Raw genomic sequence first — 18887 nt, forward strand, 5'->3', positions numbered from 1 at the left:
ATTTGCTTGCATTTGTCTGTGGGGCCTACAAGAGTTCTCATTAAGTTTTGAAAAGTAACTACTCCTTTTGAGTAATACCCGGGTATGATACTCTACTTTTTATCTTGAGTTTTCAAAGCAGGTAACAGGCAAAGCACAGATGAAGAAGAGAAAGGGTTATAATCACATATAGATATTCTTAGTGCAGATGGGGTGATACACACCTGTCGTCAAGTCTGTTTAACACTTTCTGTCGTCACTTAAATTATCTGTACTGTAACCACATAGAAAAATATTTGCATGTGAAGTTTGTTATTCTGGCTGAGTTTTATGGAATGCTTTCAATTGAAGAAGGAACTGACTTGATGAAAGGATATAAAGGACAGAGTTGTCCTTTTATGAGAAGCAAGCCATGAGTTCCACTCAAATTATAAAATTCTAGCCTTTAGCACTCGTACATCTGTAATACTGCCTTAGAAATGTAAGCAACTGTTCTCTAAATGTGAGCTGTGCTCCTGCCATCTGAGATAAATCCAGGCTAAGGCTACAGACTACATGAAGACTCTCTTTCAGAGAATCTCCTTTTGCTTTCCAGGCGCTACCCTTGTAATGATCAACTGAAGTGAGAGCTGGGGAAATCCTCTCTCCCTCCTACTCCTTTCCCCACCTTGTTTTCTTAGTGATGCCACTTGAATAAAGTGGGCTATACTTTACTGAAAAGTGATCAAAAGTAGAGAATAAAAGGAGAATCTGGAGAAGAGGAATGGAACATGTCATCATAGAATATTGATCAGTGGTGACCAGGTCAGAAGTCTGTGCAAGTGCTGCAAGTACTTTAATTTTCAAGCCCTCACACTTTGACAGTTTGACAAAATTCTTGTGACTCACTAATGATGAAGGTGGCCTGTTCCCAAGCGGAGTCTACACATTGCCTAAGAGCTTTATTTGTTGCAAAGTTATGTAATAGGTTAAGCCTTACTTTCACAGTTCATAACTGAAAGACATTGTGAAGCACATGATAGAATTTTATTATTTTTTGCCATCTCAGGCAAAGCAAATCAACAAATCAAATGATTTACTGTTTTCTGCTTATATTTAAGACTGATAGAACTCACAGTATTAGATAACAAGGAGTTGTCATTACATCTGTCTGATCTTAATTTTTCTGCTTGTTTGGATGTCTCACACAGCTGATATCATGCATACATATTTGTGTGTATCACACAGGTGGTAGCACAATCTTTCTCTTCTACCCCATCCTGTCATTGCCCATTATGAATAGATTCCAGAGAATAAATTAGAGCTAAGCAATCAAGTGAGCCATTGCTGATAAGATTTTTGCCTTACTATAAAGGTATGGAAGGTATGTATTTGTTAGGGGGTATTATAAGAGAAAAAGGATGATCTTAGGATTGTGACAGCTGTGTGCTCAGTGGAATCAACTCTAAAGTACAAGGCTTCTGTGCAGTCTAAAGCAACTTAACTTTCTCATAGACGGGTATGTACATTGTACATTGTACATCCTGGCTGGCTGAGATAGTACAGATTTTTCTAATCTACTAATTCAGTAGTTGTGCTGGGTGGAGAGCAGCCTCATTAATGGTGGGAGTTTGGTGGTTTGTGCCCAATACCAGGGGTATGGAACTGGAGCCTACAGATGGGTGATTGGAAATGTTCCACCTGTTTGCTTTCTGCTTTCTTGTTCCTCCACTTTGGCACTTCCTATTACCTGTACTGTCCCCAGTATTAGCAGTAGGGAAGATGGCAGTGAGTGCCTTTGAATTGTCCTTGCTTACAGATCCAGGAGTTGGATAAAAGCAGTGAACATCTCTCTGTGCCCCTAAGTCTGAACGCAGGTGCAGCTTTTGAGTTGAAAGCTGAAATGCTAATTCTTGCAAGTAGCTGCTGTGTTAGTATTTCTAAAGGAAAAAAAAAAAAAAAAACAGAAATTAATGTCTCCATCCTCACCCGTAGTACCAGTGTTTTGTGCCTGGTCAGAGTTGGAAGCAAAACAGTGAATTAATTTACTTTGCCTATGGTGCAGTAACTGTATTTTGGCTCCTTGAATATGTATATTCTTAGCAATCTGATGCACAGCCACATCACCATTTCTGGCACCTTAATCATGGTTACTGTTTTCATGCAAGTAAAAAAATATCACAGAAACCCAGTTGTGGATTTTGTATTTGACCTAGGCATTCATCTAAAAACAAAAAAAAAGTTGCTTGTGCTCCAAAAGGATTATTCTTGGATCACAGGACAGGAGATCAAGCAGGGAAGTGCAAGAAGATGGTAGAAAAAGGGTGGTATGTTGCTGTGATGACATTATTGTAATCTTAGAGAAAAATAAATTTGCATTTACAGTCTTCTCATTTAAATAAATAATTAATCTTCTCAGAATGGGATAATTGGTTTTCAAAGATATACTGAGAATGGACTGTTGTATTTATATATGCAGAATATGTCTGAAAAATTCAGTGTTGTTATATCAGCCTAAAAACCCATCATATTTACACTTCCACCTAACTTTATTTGTTTTCTAGGCTTAGTTCTGAGTCTCTTACTGCACTGGAGATACCCAATGACATGCTTCAGATCATCCAGGATCTTATTCTGGACCTTCGTGTACGTTGCATTATCGTGACCTTACAACACACAGCTGAAGGTAATGGAAGGCTGCAGGTCCCCTTGCTTACTGTCATTCTTTGTGCCCCTAATTAGGCCAAACCATGTTCTGATAGATAACCGTGTTTGTTACAGCTGTTGTAGTGGCAGTGGACTCATCTGATTCTGTAGTCTCTCACAAGAGTTACTCATATACTTCATTTTTCTGCCAGAAATAAGTAATGAGTATTTTCATCTCTCAGTCTAATAAATTGAGTAGGTTAGACTTGTTTCTTTTGGGTTCAGACAGTTCTACCACGCAAGTGTTTTATTTCACTATGCAGCTTTTCCGTGTTGGAAATAGAATTTATTTTCTTTCTTGAGGTTTTCTATAACATGAAGAATTAAATAAGCAGTGTCCCACTCCCAAGGACAAAAAAAAAGCCCAAAACAACAATCCATGGCCCTTTATAAAGTATTTTAGTTGTGTGGTTTCCAGGGCTTTTTACTAACATTGTAATCCCCAGGGTTTCCTGCTGCATACACAACTTTTGCCATAAGTGTCTGGATTGTGAAGACCAGTAACACATTCTCTAAATCTAATGTGACTCTATATCATCAGAGGCCATTCTTCTTTCTGTGTTGTATTCAACTCTGAAACTAAAATTTTAATTAAGTAGATCTCCTAGAAATAAATGTCTTTCCTAAAATCGGGGCAGATTGATCTACTAATTCCCTTAGCAGGGCCATGAAATTTTTTTCCAAAAGATGACTTACCCTCAATGTTAAAAAAATTATGGCTTTTTAATATTACAATTTAGTCCCTTTTCATCTTTAACATAGGATTCTATGTAGGCTAAGAGTTTTACTCTAGGCTTAAGTATGCCAAGCATAGGTGGCTATATCAAGCATGTTTTTAAACTTTTGGTTATAACAAGACATTAGTTATCTATGGTTTATTTGTTACAATATTGATATGAATTGCATTCTTGACTCTTGTTTTATTAAATCCCATTTCACAATTAACATTTTTTTTCTGCATTAATATCAAGCAAGCTGGCTATAAAAGTTCATACATTGTCTTGTCTCCTTAAAACTCTGTGCAGTATTATCACAATTTCAGATTTCACATAAAGTATGAGAAAGTCTTTTTTGCTTTTCATCCCTTAGCACAATTAAGTTCATTTGTTTTTTCTTGATGGTGTAAGAGATTCTTTTCCTTTTAATTGTGACATGAGTATGATCTTATTGGACTGACTTATTCTTCTGTCAAGGAACTGTGAGGGAGTCCTCAGATGTCCTGCTGTTTCAAAGGAAGGAAGTATTTAGCCCTCAACCGTATTCCTGACAGTCCTTGGCTTATCCAATCTCTGAGCTACCTACCTAGCTTCTCCAGCACAGTGCAGAGAGCTCCAATATGTGACCAATGATGAAAAAATCTGTTGTGTTACTGGTTTTACCTACTTGTTCCATCAAGGCAATAGCCCAGTTCTTTGTTCAGATGCAGAGTTTCTGCTCTGCATGTTCTGATTGAAGGCCACACTTTCTGTGTACAAAAAACTCTTATGGTAGTCTGCACCGCAGTTTTTAATACAAACAGTTCATACTTTTCTTTCTTGAATCAAGAGAAGGCAGATCCCTAGGGATGCTGGTATGTGTTTTCAGCTCGATAATGTAGCTCTCTTTTGTCTAGCCATAACAGCAGCCTTCCTCGGCCGCTGCTTCCATCCCCTCTCAGTGAAGCAGTTCTGTGTGTTGGCTATAGCATCAAACAGGAGGAAAGATGCCTGCTTGTGTCATAACTCTCATTCTGTTGCATTGCATACCTTATCTGTGGGCCCCTTTTTTTTTTGTTCTTTGCCTACTAAAGAAAATTGTACTTCTGGAATGTATTTAAGATAGTGGGGATTTTTTTCTGCACATGACCAGGTTAATTGGGCCCTTGAAAAAACTCTTCTTATTGGGGAACGAGTGAAAGTACAGGTAATGGATATTCTTATGGAGCTATGTAAATGTATCTCAGAAGTAGCTGCATCTGCAATATGTAAGTCAAAAAGGCTTCTCCTGGACTTGAATTCCACCTGTCTAATTTCTCTGAAATATGAGTGAAGTGCTGATATAACTTTCAGTCTCATCTCTTGTTGCATGTTGTAAGTTGGTAAAGGCATTCAGCTGTAGTTAAAATATTCAGATGTAGTTAAAATATTCATTAGAGCACTTTAGCTTTTCAAATACAATTAACCTGCCCACGCACAGGAGTTTTTTGTTGTCTTATGATAAACACCATGTACATATTCTAGCCCTGAGAGGCAGTCTGTGTTCTTTCCCTCCTGTATGTGGTCACTGGTCATAAAGGTCATGAAGAGAAATTATGTGAATGCCAGACTAGACAGGGAGTTATAAATACATGTATTTGACTGGAATTTGATGAGCAGTGAAATATAAGAAAGAAAATTGGTGGGTTTTATATTTGTATAAGCTAGGAAAAAATGCAAAAGTGAGCAGCCACAAAAGCATGTAAAGGCAGACCAGTGCAATCTAAACCCTTAGAAGAATATCAATTGAATTAAGTAGAAAAGTGAACAGAGTCATTATTCTACACAATCCCTTAATGCCTTTTATCCTCACTGAGCCTATACCTCTGTGAGAGGTGAGAGTTGCAGAGTATGATGCTATAACTAAGCTTCTTAATTTAGCTACAGAAAGCACTAAGATTTTGAAGAAATCTTTTAACATGCATTAGTTATCCTCCTTTCTTGGATTTTTAGAAGAGATGGTAATTCACTGAAATTTTTGTTTCATTTAAAAGAGATTTTCATGATGTGCAGACACTTCTCATGAGCAATTTCTGTGTGGGAAAACTATATGTCAAAGCACTGCAAACCACACACAGTTCATCTTTGTTCTGTTTACACTTCAATTAAGCCCAAAACACAGTGATGATGCACGATGCACGCCATCCAGAGGAGAATTGTGGCATAAGTTTTGGATTCTCATCCCAATAAATAGTTATATAGTAGGCTTGTATAAGTTAACACCTTCTGGGTAATGGAAGAGTGCTTTTTGCATATGTGTTCATGTACTTTTGAAGAAAATCTAGCCCCATGGATCTTTGACCCTGAGTGGGGATCCTGTGCCTCTTTTATAGTTCTGAATATGAATTATATGATGTCCTTTCTGTCTTTGCTAAAATGCTAGGCAATTTCTCTTTCATTTTTAATTAAGAGCTAGAGCGTTATAGGCTAGAGACTTGGGTTCTTAGTTGAAGTATTTTATATTGTGATTAAAAATTTACAAAACAAAAGCAAACCCAAAGCCTTTGCAATATTCCTTTAATTCTAAGCTTTCCAGTAAACAATGTGCTTCATGCAAGCCCTGCCATGTATCATAGATGTGCTTCTCTGTGTGGTGTCAGCAGCAAACCATGTGTGAGTTCCATTCTTAGTCACTTGAGAGTACTGAAGGCTTTGAAGCTTGTAGTGCAATTTGCTTGTATGCCTAGTCATTGCAGTTCCAGTGTCTGTGGTTTCTTTTCAAGTTCAAGAAGTTTTTAATAATTAAAACTTATACCTTCTCTCCCCACCCACCTATCCCATGTTTCCCCTTTTACTTTGTCCTACAGATATAAAGAGATTAGCTGAAAAGGAGGACTGGGTTGTTGACAATGAAGGTTTGACGTCGTTGGTGGGTATACTTGGTGTCTTGTAGGCACTTCCATTGCTGGATTTTTTCTTTCTTTTGCATGGGTAATGAAAGTGATTTCTATATCCTCCAAAATTTAAAATACTTTGGACTTTATCTGTGTGTGCATAGTGATGTCTGTTGTTTTATTAAAATAGGAAAATATGGGACACTAATTTTTTTTATTTGTTTGAATGGTTACCTCTTTGAATGGTTTACTGGAGTAAAAAGTCATACTTGAGGTCACAAGTTCAGTTCACATCAAAATGCTTCATAACTTAGTAGGCACGCTACCATGGAATTGGTCTGTAGCTGAATAAATAGATCACTTATATGTTATAATGAGAAATTGAACTGAAAAATTACTAATTTAGCATATTGCCTACATGCAGACAACCAATGACTTGAAACCAAATTCAGATAAATTAGTGAGATGCTTTCTGGAAATAAACAGTAATGAGTAATGCCTAAAACACAGCAAGCGTGTTGTAGGTGTGAGTTAAATACAATCTGCGAAAGCAGAAAAGGCCTGTGGGAGGGACAGTTGCTTTGTGTATGTTATCTAAGGGAATGCTCCACAGACTTTTTTAGTTCTTATTTGCTTCTATAAATACGTGTTTGAAGTTGAGTAGGAGGACATTAAGCAGTCACAATATGCATACCGTAGGGAAGGAGTGTTGTTGTCAATTGTATTGCTATCACCAGATTTACAGATTCTGGTCTTGATTTCAGTTGCTGCTGCTATGGGCAAGTCCCTTAACCTTTCTGTTTTTCACTGTGTTCATCGGCTGAAGGAAGGCAGGGGGAAGGTTATTCCTCAGAAATGTTATTGCTTTATGCTTGTGTTGTAGACTAACCCATCTTTATTAAAAAACTGCTTAAGTAATTTTTGTGCTTAGAAATCACCCATTCATTACTTGTATGCAGTACATCACTAGATACCTTTGAGGCCACGTTTGAAACATGCCAAATTTTAATGGTGGAAGTTGACTGTGTTTTGTGATAGAAAGATTGTTTACCTACTAAAGTAGAGTTCACTGGGGTAATATTAGAGTAAAGGTTAACCAGTATAAAAAAGGACCAGGCAGTCTCTTTAGTGACATTTTAGGCTTGAGGTAGAAACTGTATTTTAAGTTTGTAGGAAAGGTTGAAGAGTCATTATTCTACACATTTATTCTTAGCGTTTATATTCTAGGTAAAAGATACAGTGAGATACAGAACCAGGTTTTTTCAGCGTCATAATATCCAAAGACTCACATATCTAAACAACTTTCCTCTCCTGATATGTGATGTTTTATAGTGTGGAAGCAAAAACCCAAGAGCAACACTTTACTGCTGGCCTTCTTCTTTTAAGGAACCCAAAAATACTAAATGCAGATTGTCTTAGTGGCTTTTACATTATTTTCATTTTGCCATGTGAGCATCAGTTTCCCAGTCCACCTCCATCATTTACAGAAATAAAAGTTATTCCTAAGCCTAAAGTTGGTGGCATCTCATAAACTATTTACTGAATGAAAAGCAACTTTACAGGACTTAAAAACATTTTTGTCCACTTCTTTGACCCAAATCCAGTAAGATGATGTCTCACTTTTCTGGAGCAGTGACTGCTTCATGTTGTCCTGCACAATAGGCTCCTGCTCAATACCAGCAGAAAAAATGCATTAAAAAAATTAAGTGTGGCTTATCAGAGAAGAGAGAAAGACAAGGAAAAATTGACTACTGACTCTGCTGTGAACTTGTTTGCACTTTCAGGATGAAATTGATACATGTGATCGAGACAAATCAAATTGCAGGTTTGGAAACCTGGAGGTAACAACATCCCCTCAAACCATTTTTTGTTCCATTTGAAACAAGCTTCAGTCTGATTTTCTTACAAAATTTTTGCTGAAATACAGTGCAGAAATATTGGACATCCCAGGTGAAATTCCATCTTGGATCAAGGAGCAGAGGAGGGAGTGTGTCAACAGGCATCTGTAATGCAACCACAAAAAGCTCTAAAAATCTTTCCTAGGCCTTTTATATGAGGCTGTTTGGTATAAAAGTCTCTCATTCAGAGAAAAAAATATACATTGACCTACGTAAAAAAGCACATCACTATGAAAGGATCCTCTAGTAATACATGAAGTGTGAATTTTTTTTCCCTCCCACCCCTTATTTGGGATAATTTGGAAATAAAGAGCTTACTATACACCCTGTAAGTTTTTATGTATTTGTGTAATGTGTATTTAACGTGCTTATCTACAGCTAACAACTCATTTGACTTTCAGCCATCCCAGTTTGAACAGTGCATTATTCGTTCCCTGCAATCTCTTAAAACTGTGTTGGACTGCAAACCTGGTGAAGCCAGTGTAAGTTTTGATTTATGTTTTCATTTTTGTTCTTCTTCTGAAACCCAATAGTAATTTACATGAAAAGAACTTTCAGAGAATGATCCAAGGGCATAACTTTCCTCTGTTTTTATTTCCCATGTACACCTTTTCACTTGTGCTAGCTTTTAGACTTACAATTGTGCTTCGTTTGTTAAGGGTAAATTATGTTTATGGGGTGGATGGAACCTGTATTTAAATCCTTAAAGCTGTTCTTCTGGAAAAAAAAAAAAGTGCTACTCATGTAATTTTCAGATAGCAGTAGACAAAAAAAAAAGAAGGAGAGGCCATTCCTAGGAGTTACTCTTCACTCAATGTTAGATCCAAATTACTTGAAGAACTCAAATTCAATTTTTTGTCCCCATCTGCTCAGTACCTTGAGGCCCTGATTGATTGAAACATTGATATGTTATTTCTAAGGGAGTTTAACACTTCCAAACTCCCTTGGGGCCCTGCATATAGATATGCTTTCTCTCTCCTCATTTACATTAATCTTTTTGATTAGCTGGTCTATTTTCTTAGTGAACATTATTCAAAAGAATCTGCAGTGAATTCATCTGTATGATGAATCCTTCTTTTTAGGACATGAAGACCTTGAAATATCCTGGGAGCTTTTGCTGCAATTCCATTAGCCAACAATGACACATATCACATGTGCTAGGATTTCCTTCCTTTTACTGTGTTATCTCCTCATGCTTATCAAACTGTTTACTGGGACTTGTATTGTCTCTCCCATTTTTAGGATGGAGAAAAGTTGAAATTGATCTATAAGAAAACAGTGTCCCAGCAGCCATTCCTTTAGTTGTGTCATGTCTTTAGGGATAAGTTACTCAGGTCTTCCTTGAGAATAAGGCCATGTGAAGTTGTTCTGCTGAAATAATATGCTTGCATCCTCAGGTTTTCCAGCAGCAGAAAACACAGGAGGATGTGTGCCAACTAAGCATTGGGATCATGCAGGTATCTTGATCACTTTGAAGTATGAAATTGTCAACACAAGTGACGATCAAAAATGTGTGCGCTGTACCTTACCCACCTCCCAAAAGGTAGCTTAAGTTGACGACTCTGTTATTCCTGTGGGAATCACTCAGGGATTCTGAGAAATGTGTGACTTTAAAAGTAGGTAGAGCTGACTAGCTCAATCTGGTGGTGGCAAATCCTGAGAGAGTAAGTAACATATTCAAGAATTTTACTGAATGTGATTTTTCAAGATTTTACTGACAATTGATGCTTCCTGAGCTGATGCCATCTAACATCTGTAAACTGCAGTGAGAGGAGAAATTCTGGTTTTCATCAGCTGAGGATCTGGCTTTTAATTTTTGTAGCAGAAAACAGTGTTCTTTGTAACAAAATCTGATTTTTTTTTAAATTTATTTGAAATTTCGTATTAGCATTCTTTAGGTTTTTGAACTATTTTCTTAGTCTCCTATTAAATAAGAAATTATTTAATAAGAAATTATTAGCCAAAGCAACAAAAGGATTATAGTGGTGCTTCTGCACTTTTTACTTGGAATCCACGGTTCAGATTGAGCACATGAAAAATGTTAACCATGCTAATCAGCAGATTATCATTGCATAATTTTAAACATGCATCATGAAAATTACTTATCAGAGTTAAAAATTACTATGTTTTCCTACAAGTACACTATGATGCATGTAAAATAGAAAATATGCATTCAAAAGCTGTAACTAAACGTTACTGTATTTATGCAAGGTTTAAGACAAAACCAGGTGATGATGATTGCTCTGCTTTTATTGAGTGTAGTAAAAGCAAATTTGAGAATATTTTTTAGTTCTGGCAGAAAATTTAGATCTTGCTTTATTATTTCCTAGGGCTTTATAGATTGCTTGGAACAACTGAGCACCAAACCTGATGGTGACATAGATACATCACAGTAAGTAAAAAGAAATAAGATTTATGTGTAGTATTCTGCAAATGTGTGTGCAGGTCTTACATTTCAATGGGGTTGTGGTTTTATCCCTTCTGTATTTCATATTTCTTGTGAATACTTTTGCCTCTTTATAGTGGTGCTTTGAAATAAGATCAGGTACTTTTTATGTCAAAATGCTGTGTGGCATCATGTAATAAAGATCATACAAGATAATTAATATTACTTATACCGTTTTATTCAGTGACACAAGTTGTGTGCTGTTGAAGCAGATGTGTTGGTTTTGACATGACTTTACATGGAATCAGTTATACTTGTCACTAAGTAATGTCCAGTCATGGTGAAACATCCCCTGCCTTTCTTCCGTTCTATTTTTTTACTGATTGTATTGGTATTTCTGCTAAATTCACGAAAGTTGTTTGTTCAGTAAATTCTTATGAGCCACTTATTTTAGAGACCAAAACAATTCAGAGTAGCCTGAGCTTCCAGGAGTTACAAGTATTTGTGAAAAGCCAGAGACTTGGCAAATATAGAAATATGCATTGCAAAGGGCAGATTAACTCTGTTTTAATGAAATTTCTTTTTCTTCCTATTCAGATGATCATTGGCTGGATAGGTGTGAAAACAGAATCTGTGGCAAAACATATAAATTATAGAAAAGAAAAATGCTTTAGGAAGGAAAAGAAAGGTCTATAGCTAGAATAGTACTATCAGACCACCAATCTTCTCCTGCAAGCTTTGTGGGCATCTTGGAAAAACTGAACAATGTGGACTGCTTTGTTATCTGGTGTAAGGGGGGTTTGAAACAGAATTGCATTTTGGTGTACTGTGTTATTTGGGTTGTCCCTGTTTTTCCCTCGTTTATGGTTTCATCCCAAGTTGTCTCCCCTTCCCTAAATGTCAATACCCATATCCCTTCCCTGGCACCTTGGCTGTTGCTCGACTCTCCAGCCCCTCTCTCTAGAAGCTTCCACAAAGGGCGTTGAGTGATTGGCCAAGGGCCAGGTGTCCCCCATTGCTCAGCTCCCCGATATGTTGTCCTGCTTGTCAATTACTTCATGTCCCACTCCCCTCTGTCCCCTGTTGGTGGATAGCCAAACCCCTCCCTTGTTTCCACCCCCAAAGAAAAGGGGCTGCTCAGGTCTCCTCAGGGGCTTTCCAGTGTTGTATTCCCTGAGGCCAAGAGCTCCCCAGAGCTACCAATAAACTTTGGATTTATACAAGCTGGATTGTCTCCTCCCGGTTTCCTCACCATCACTGACAGTGCCTTCTGAGGAAAGGGCACTGTCAGTGATGGTGAGGAAACCGGGCTAATAACCCTTAGCCGCTCTTCCACACTCCTGAGCATGGAAGGGTGTCCCCTGCAGCCACTGTGTCGGAGCTAGCAGGGAAGCACCAAGAAGACTCTTGGTGGACACTGCGGCAGCATTTCATTCCTGTTGATTTGAATCCACCATGTATCCAAAGCACTATACTTCCGTATATACTTACGTTTTTAACAATATTCCTAGTCTTTCAGTTGATGTTTCATCTCCAGATTTATTTGGAAGCATTCATGAAGAATCAAGTCTTTCTTCGGTAAGTTTGGCTTCTATATCTAAAAGCTGATGTGAAAATACTTCTCAAAGATACAGGAATGTGGCTATTTTTTATTGATACAATATTGTAAATATTGTCTATTTTGTTTTTTATAGAGAAAAATTTTGTATTCTGTAGGCATTTCTCTTGTTGAAAGCACTGGTTTTTATGGTATCTTAGTGTACCATGTTAAGGTAACTCATGAAAGTGGTTTTTGAAAACAGGTCCTCAGAAACTAAACTGGCATCAAAAAAACCAGTGAAAATAGCACTGGTGTTAAGTCGGTTGAGGATTTGACTTTTGATTTATCACCTTGTTTTAGATTAGAATCAGTCTGATTATTAGTTACTTTTTAAAACCCACAAAGATACAGATATTCAGTAATACAGTTTCCTCCAGAAAATTTACTAAGTATTGGTTATTCATTTGGCTTGTTTGATTTTGGGTTTTTAGGAAGTTGGAAAAGAATTTTTAATATTCTTGACACTTTGGTTAATATACTTTCTTCCATTTAAGCAGCTGATTAAAAAAATACAGATTTTACCTGCAAGAAACCTAACCTCTTGTGAAATTCATATTCCTTAGTACAGGTTTTAAATGGTGTCAGAAGCCCAACTTTGCCTAATTTACAAGAGTAATAAGCATTTCTGCTACAATAAAGAACCACAGGTTGCCAAATTGGGGCAAGTTTCTGAATTGTAGACATAATAACTACTTTTTTATATTATTTTATTCTTGCAACACATAGATTTGATATTAATTATTGACTTGTGGCTTCTTCCTATATGACATAGGTACAAAAACTTTTTTTTAAAAAAATCATAATTTTAGATAATGTATGGCTTCCATGGTTCCATGGTATCATTTTCTTATGTAAATCACAAGATATTTTGTCTTCTCTTTCTTGAATGAGAACAGAGAAAGTGAGTGATTGGAATAAGATTGGTCACTGAATTTTTTTAATTCTTGTCTTTTGAACAGTTTGCATGCTACCTGATTATAACTTAAAGTAGAAGGCAACTCTCAGTCCTAGTCATCGTATTACTGAAATACAAAACTGTCAGGAGTTCTGGGTCTGAAAACCAATACCATTTTTAATCAGATCAGCGCTGTTATGGTGACTGCTGTCAAATAATTTTGTTTTCAAAATGTTTTCTCAGTTGATTTTAACTTTGATCTGAGGTGGAAAAGTAGTTTGAAATGTTCTGTCTTGTTTGGTTCGTTGTTTGGAAGCTATATCTTATATCAAGATCAAGGAAAGGCAATTGTAATATCTCAACTCCAGAATGTATTTGACTCCCTTGTAGTTAAAAAAGTCATTGAAGAACAGACATACATTATAACCAACTAGAATTTCTTCAAACTGCTGAAAATATATAATATAGTTCAGAACCTTCTAGTATTTTAGAGTTGGTGAATACATTTGTTCAGTAACTGCTTCCCTTCTTTAGCCACCTTCATGGGAAAGTGAAGATGATCTTCAGTTGATATTATGATGGTCATAATTGTTAGTATATTTCTTGAAACAAAGTAAAATCCAGAAACAGCTTCTTGGAAAGCTGTCCAAACCTAATTTTTGTAAAGAAGTCTTAACCACACTTCTGTATTAGTCATAACTATTGCAATGAATGCTCTGGATCCTATAAGAGGAAGCATCATGTTCAATCATCATACCTGATATTCATTCAGTTCTCAGTAGTTTGTTGACAAAAATATTTGTAAACCCTACTTTATTTATGAGAATGTTTATTATGCAGAGTGTCGGTAAAATATATACATAGTGTCGGTAAAATATATACATTTACAGTGTTGATTATGACGATACTTCTTTTTTCAACTGTTATGCTCTTTCCTCTCCTAATTTTTAGGAGCAGAGGCTTTTAATTGCACTCAGTAACTGCCGTTACCTGGAACGTCATACCTTCCTAAATATAGCTGAACATTTTGAGAAACATGGCTTCCAAGGTGTTGATAAAATAACTCAAGTAAGTGAGAGCACTGGAATGAAGCATCTTTGCATGAAGATTTTTATTTGTTTTACCTTCTGTGAAAAGTAGGTGCAAGTGCCCAAACATCCAGAATGATTCCTGGGTTAGCCTTTGACAAATAGGTGGGACTCCAGGCATTGGTTGGACACAACAAGAAGAAGGATATGGTTCTGTGTGTTCATACAGGGCTTAAGTAGCTGGTATAGAAAGTGTGAGCTCTTGTTCAGGACTTGTGTATTCAATGGCAGAGCTTATCAGATTTCTTAGTAACACTGTTTAATGTCACTGTGTTCTCCCAATGCAGAGAGTAAAAGATTGTTATCTCAGGAATATACGTGATAAATTATTTCATCTGGAAATCTGCATTACTGATAGCTCATGTTCACAAACTAGTTCATGGGGTTTTTTATTGTGTTTGGTGGGGGGTTGTTGTTTTTCAAAGAACGAAAATGTCAAAGTGGGTGGCAGTAGCTGTCTCATTTTCCTGCCTTTTTGTGAAGATTAATCACTTCTTATGAGAAATGTTGTGACTTAATTCTTAGGACCATAAAGCTAGTTTATTTACAGAAATATTTGTTGGTTGGAAGTAAAATGTTATCTTTTCCAGTACAGAGTACAGTATTTCACTCAAACTGATTGTTCAACTACGTAGTACATCCTTAGTCCCATTATGCCTGAATGTTGCTTGAATTTCTACAGCCTAAGTAGTTTTGAATAGCATTTGAAAGGGATTGCAATGATTTGTGTGGTTAGTACAATGTAGAAAATTACTCTGGATATTGCTTTTTTTTGCTACTGAGAGTTGAGCCCGATACAGTTGGAAGCAGCTAAGACATCTGTTATATATGTGTTCAACACCCTGCCTTGCACAGCCACATCAAAGTATTGCCACTAAAAGTTTGGTACATTTATAAATTACCAAATTCAGATGTTGAAGTGGCAGATTAATTTCCAATCTGTATTAACCCTTTGAAAACTCTGACTGATGCAGTGCTGCATGGGACATACCAATGGGTCATGCCAGCTGGGGGGATCTGGATAATTAGATAGTCATCATAAGGGGGCAGTTTTTCAGCCCTTTATTAATTTTAAATGAGGATGTAAGCTCACAGATGTTTGGAGAGGTGGGTTAATTATTTCTGTTTTTTGTTCTGTCACCTAAACTCCTGAAAGTTTTTAATTTATTTAAATATTAGATTAAAAAGTTATAATAAAGAATTGGCAATTTTTTTTTAATATTAGCTTTTATCTGAAAAGACTGAAACTAAATCATACTTTTAAATTCTGTCAGCTTTATAAATTTAATCTTAAAGTGAATTTGGTAGTGTGTTTTAGTGAAAAACTATCTGTTCTTACACTGGGGTGTTTTTCCAAAGTTGCCTTTGTTAGTAGGGAAATCATTATCTAATATACTGAAGTACAGATATTATAAATTGTAGCCAAGAACATTTCCTTACATTCTATATGGTTATTTCAGTTTTTTTCTTAGTGTGCCAAATACAAAATTACATAAAGCAGCCAAACATTGCATTGTGCTTCCAGCACATGCTACCTTGGCACGTACTCATGACTCTTGTACTTCTCTATGGAGATTCTTTAATTCAACTTATCATCAGTTTAATGATTTAGGAATTAGGAAAAAAATATGTATCCCATAAAATTCAGCCAGCTTATTGATTAAGCTTCTGAATATAATTGTATACACAGTTCTGATAATTAGATAATGTTAAAGGGTAGAGGCTCAAAATGGCTTTAATGCAAGAACTGAAAACTGTAGTCATTGGGATGTTCATTGCAGAAAGGCAACAATGTGAGAATTGCCTATTTTTGTAAGCATTTAGCCCACTTGAAAATCAGGGAAATGGATATACATGGTGGATGTTAAGGACTTCTGCTCTGCTTCTTCCTCACAATCCTGGGCTCAAAATTGCTTTCAGATTAATTGTTCATTCTTTTTGCAATCTTTACACCAGCTGAAAAACCAGGTTACTGCTATCTTAATTGTGCAATGAACTCGAAACAGCTTGAAGAGAACTTGTATGAAGCAAAAAGCCTGTATTGAATGTATAGATGATCTTTTGTACTGAATGACTGCAAAAGTGGAAGGTCGAATTACTTAATTCTAAAAAGCTTTGCTGAGGAACAGTGAAGCAGTTGTTTCACAGATTCTTTGAATGAGTGCATATTTGTAGGGACTTTGCTCTCAAACTTAAATTTCCCACTAGTTTAAAGCTAAATAGGAATGGTCTAAGAGTTGTTATTCTCCCTAATCATAAGAAATTGAAATGAAAAATGTCTTGAAGCATGTATAAGAGGAGAAAAGAGTGATACTTCTGTACCTTTTAAAATGTGTTCTTTTATTTAAAAATAGGCAGTCAAGTAGAAGGAAAAGAGGAAGAAAATAGCCTTGATCTTCTTATGCCTTATAGAGAGCTTTCTTTTGGGATAGAGATCCTCTTGTAACAAATCAAAAAAGGTTCATCACCTAGAAAAGCAGGAAAGTCGTGGTGTGTCATCTTTCTGAGCACCAGCTTCACCATCCCAACTTTCCTAACATCATCTTTGATCTCAGTAACAACTGTTTTCCCTTACACTTGTGATCTCCTTCCTGAAATCTTCTCTACTTCTGTTCCTGACTCAAATATTGCAGTTCCTTTTTCTCTTTATTTAACAATGTAGGCATACCAGAGTAGAGCACAATTTAGAGACATCCCTTTAGTGAATAAGGTTCAACCCTTATTCTACAGTTTGCAGTATTAAATCCTTAGAAATGAATGATGAGGAATATTTTCTTTCTTTTTCTGAAATTCCAGTCTGATCTAGAAACCTGCTTTTAAAGCAGACCTCATTTTTAAACCTCTTTACTTCTGGAAATTATTATTCATGTATACATGTGTCTGTGTGCCTTTTCCCTTAATTGTTGAGGAAAATGAACACTAGTTTAAAAGCTTTATTTTTGTGTTGCTTAAGTTCTTATTTATGAAGGTAAATACATTTCAGCAGAAGTCACATGAGATTTTGATCTTAATTTTCATTTCATTTTATTTGCATTTAGCATTCATTACCATGTTTAGATACTAGTGTTCCGCTTCAACATTTTGTGATATGCATTGTGTTACAGAATCATTGTAGCAGCTATAATTGCAGGGGATACCTTTGTTTAATAAAAAGCCTTGCATAAAATTTAAAGTTGTTAGATACAGTGAAAAAAACTGTCCATATCCCCTTAGCTTTCAGTGTGGCTAAGTTGTGTGAATTACAAAATAGTGCATGGAGAGCTGTTAAAGAGAAGAGTTCTGCAGATGTTAATGAGCTGCAGCTTCTGCTTCTGTTGTACAGACGCTTGTTGAAGTAGAGAGGGAAACTCCATAGGTTCCACTTCAGAAGACAGAGACTTCTAAATGAGTAATGTATTTTTTTTAATATAGTGAGAAATTGTAACATTAAAATTGATAAATCTGAAGTATTATACAAAAATCTTCATGCTTAAGGATAGAAATTTTCATGGGTATATTTTAAAGCATTCACAAAATTGAGTTGTTTACTTTGCAAGATAAAGACCTCCTGACATGCAGGAAAAAAAATCATGCCAATAGACAGTTACTGAATGATCTGCTTGCTTAGGCATTCCTTGTATTTTTCATGAAAATGTCTACAGCTGAATACAATCAGGAAAAAAAAATTATACTGTGTAGGATGGACAGATAATATAGAAGTTCTGAAGTTTTTATATACATAATTATGAATTGAAATATGTCAGTAATTGCTGCTTCTTGCTAAAATTAAAGAAGACATGATTTTTTGGGTATGTTATTAAATTCTTTTAGTTAAGGACTATTTACTATGTTCTTTCTCTTTCCTTTTTTTGTTTAATTTTTTAGGTTAGTATGGAATCCTTGAAAGAGCTGGATCAAAGACTGTTTGAAATGTACATTGAATTCAAGGCAGATCCAATAGTTGGGTCATTAGAACCTGGCATTTATGCAGGATATTTTGATTGGAAAGATTGTCTCATTCCAACAGGTAAATATCTGCTTATTAAACTCAAATGATTTTAACAGTGATTGATAGGAGCTAAAATATACTGTACAATTAAAATCTTTTTTCTAGTCTGTGTTTTTAACTTTTGACATGTTCTCATTATGAGTTCTTTCTCACAGACTTTACTTAATTCTTAAATCATTTTTCAACTACCCCCAAATGATTAAAGCTGCTTTCATTATTGATAATCTCTTTAACACTTGTTTTTTGTGATTATTTTACTTCATTGCTTGTATATAATAGAATGACTTATAAAAGCCATCTTTGCTATTTTCTTATGAAATTCACTGAGGTAGTTTGGGATATTTTCCAATAGAATCTGGCTACTTTGATAATAGATGTAATTACAGTTCTCAAAAGCTAAAATTATGACAAAATGCATATTATAACAGTAGTTCAGCAAAGAATGTTAAACCATCAAAGGGCAGGTTAGGGTGTTTAAAATGACTGAGGTGTTAGTCATTATTTAGATGCTTTAATATCCTCTGTTTTGAGGGAGCATAATATATAAATGAGTCTGCCTTTTTTTTTTTTTTGCAGTAGTGAATACTATGCACACTTAAGTCCTTTGAACACGTAATTTGTCCTATGCAAAATTGATACATTTGAATTCCTTATCACATAAATGCCTGGTTAATACCAAGTAGAAATTAGTTGCAGTGACGTAGTATATGGCATTTTGAAGGTGATCTTGTCCTAATCAATTTGTACATTCTTGTTTTGATTTTTTCATAGAGTTGTATGTGGCAAACTTAGTAAAAATT

General features: G+C 35.8%; 1 protein-coding gene across 1 annotated transcript in view; it reads left to right on the forward strand.

Moving 5' to 3' along the window:
- The window catches only part of EXOC2 (exocyst complex component 2), a 127130-nt gene that overhangs the window by 73055 nt on the left and 35188 nt on the right, over positions 1-18887 (forward strand). Inside the window, exons 16-23 of the mRNA XM_068198379.1 lie at positions 2523-2644; positions 6206-6267; positions 8532-8612; positions 9528-9587; positions 10461-10522; positions 12028-12094; positions 13963-14079; positions 17964-18105. Coding sequence (XP_068054480.1) covers positions 2523-2644; positions 6206-6267; positions 8532-8612; positions 9528-9587; positions 10461-10522; positions 12028-12094; positions 13963-14079; positions 17964-18105 — 713 coding nt within the window. The remainder of the gene's footprint in view (positions 1-2522; positions 2645-6205; positions 6268-8531; positions 8613-9527; positions 9588-10460; positions 10523-12027; positions 12095-13962; positions 14080-17963; positions 18106-18887) is intronic.

This window comes from Anomalospiza imberbis, chromosome 1 (assembly GCF_031753505.1).
Source record: "Anomalospiza imberbis isolate Cuckoo-Finch-1a 21T00152 chromosome 1, ASM3175350v1, whole genome shotgun sequence".
Lineage (NCBI taxonomy): Eukaryota > Metazoa > Chordata > Aves > Passeriformes > Viduidae > Anomalospiza > Anomalospiza imberbis.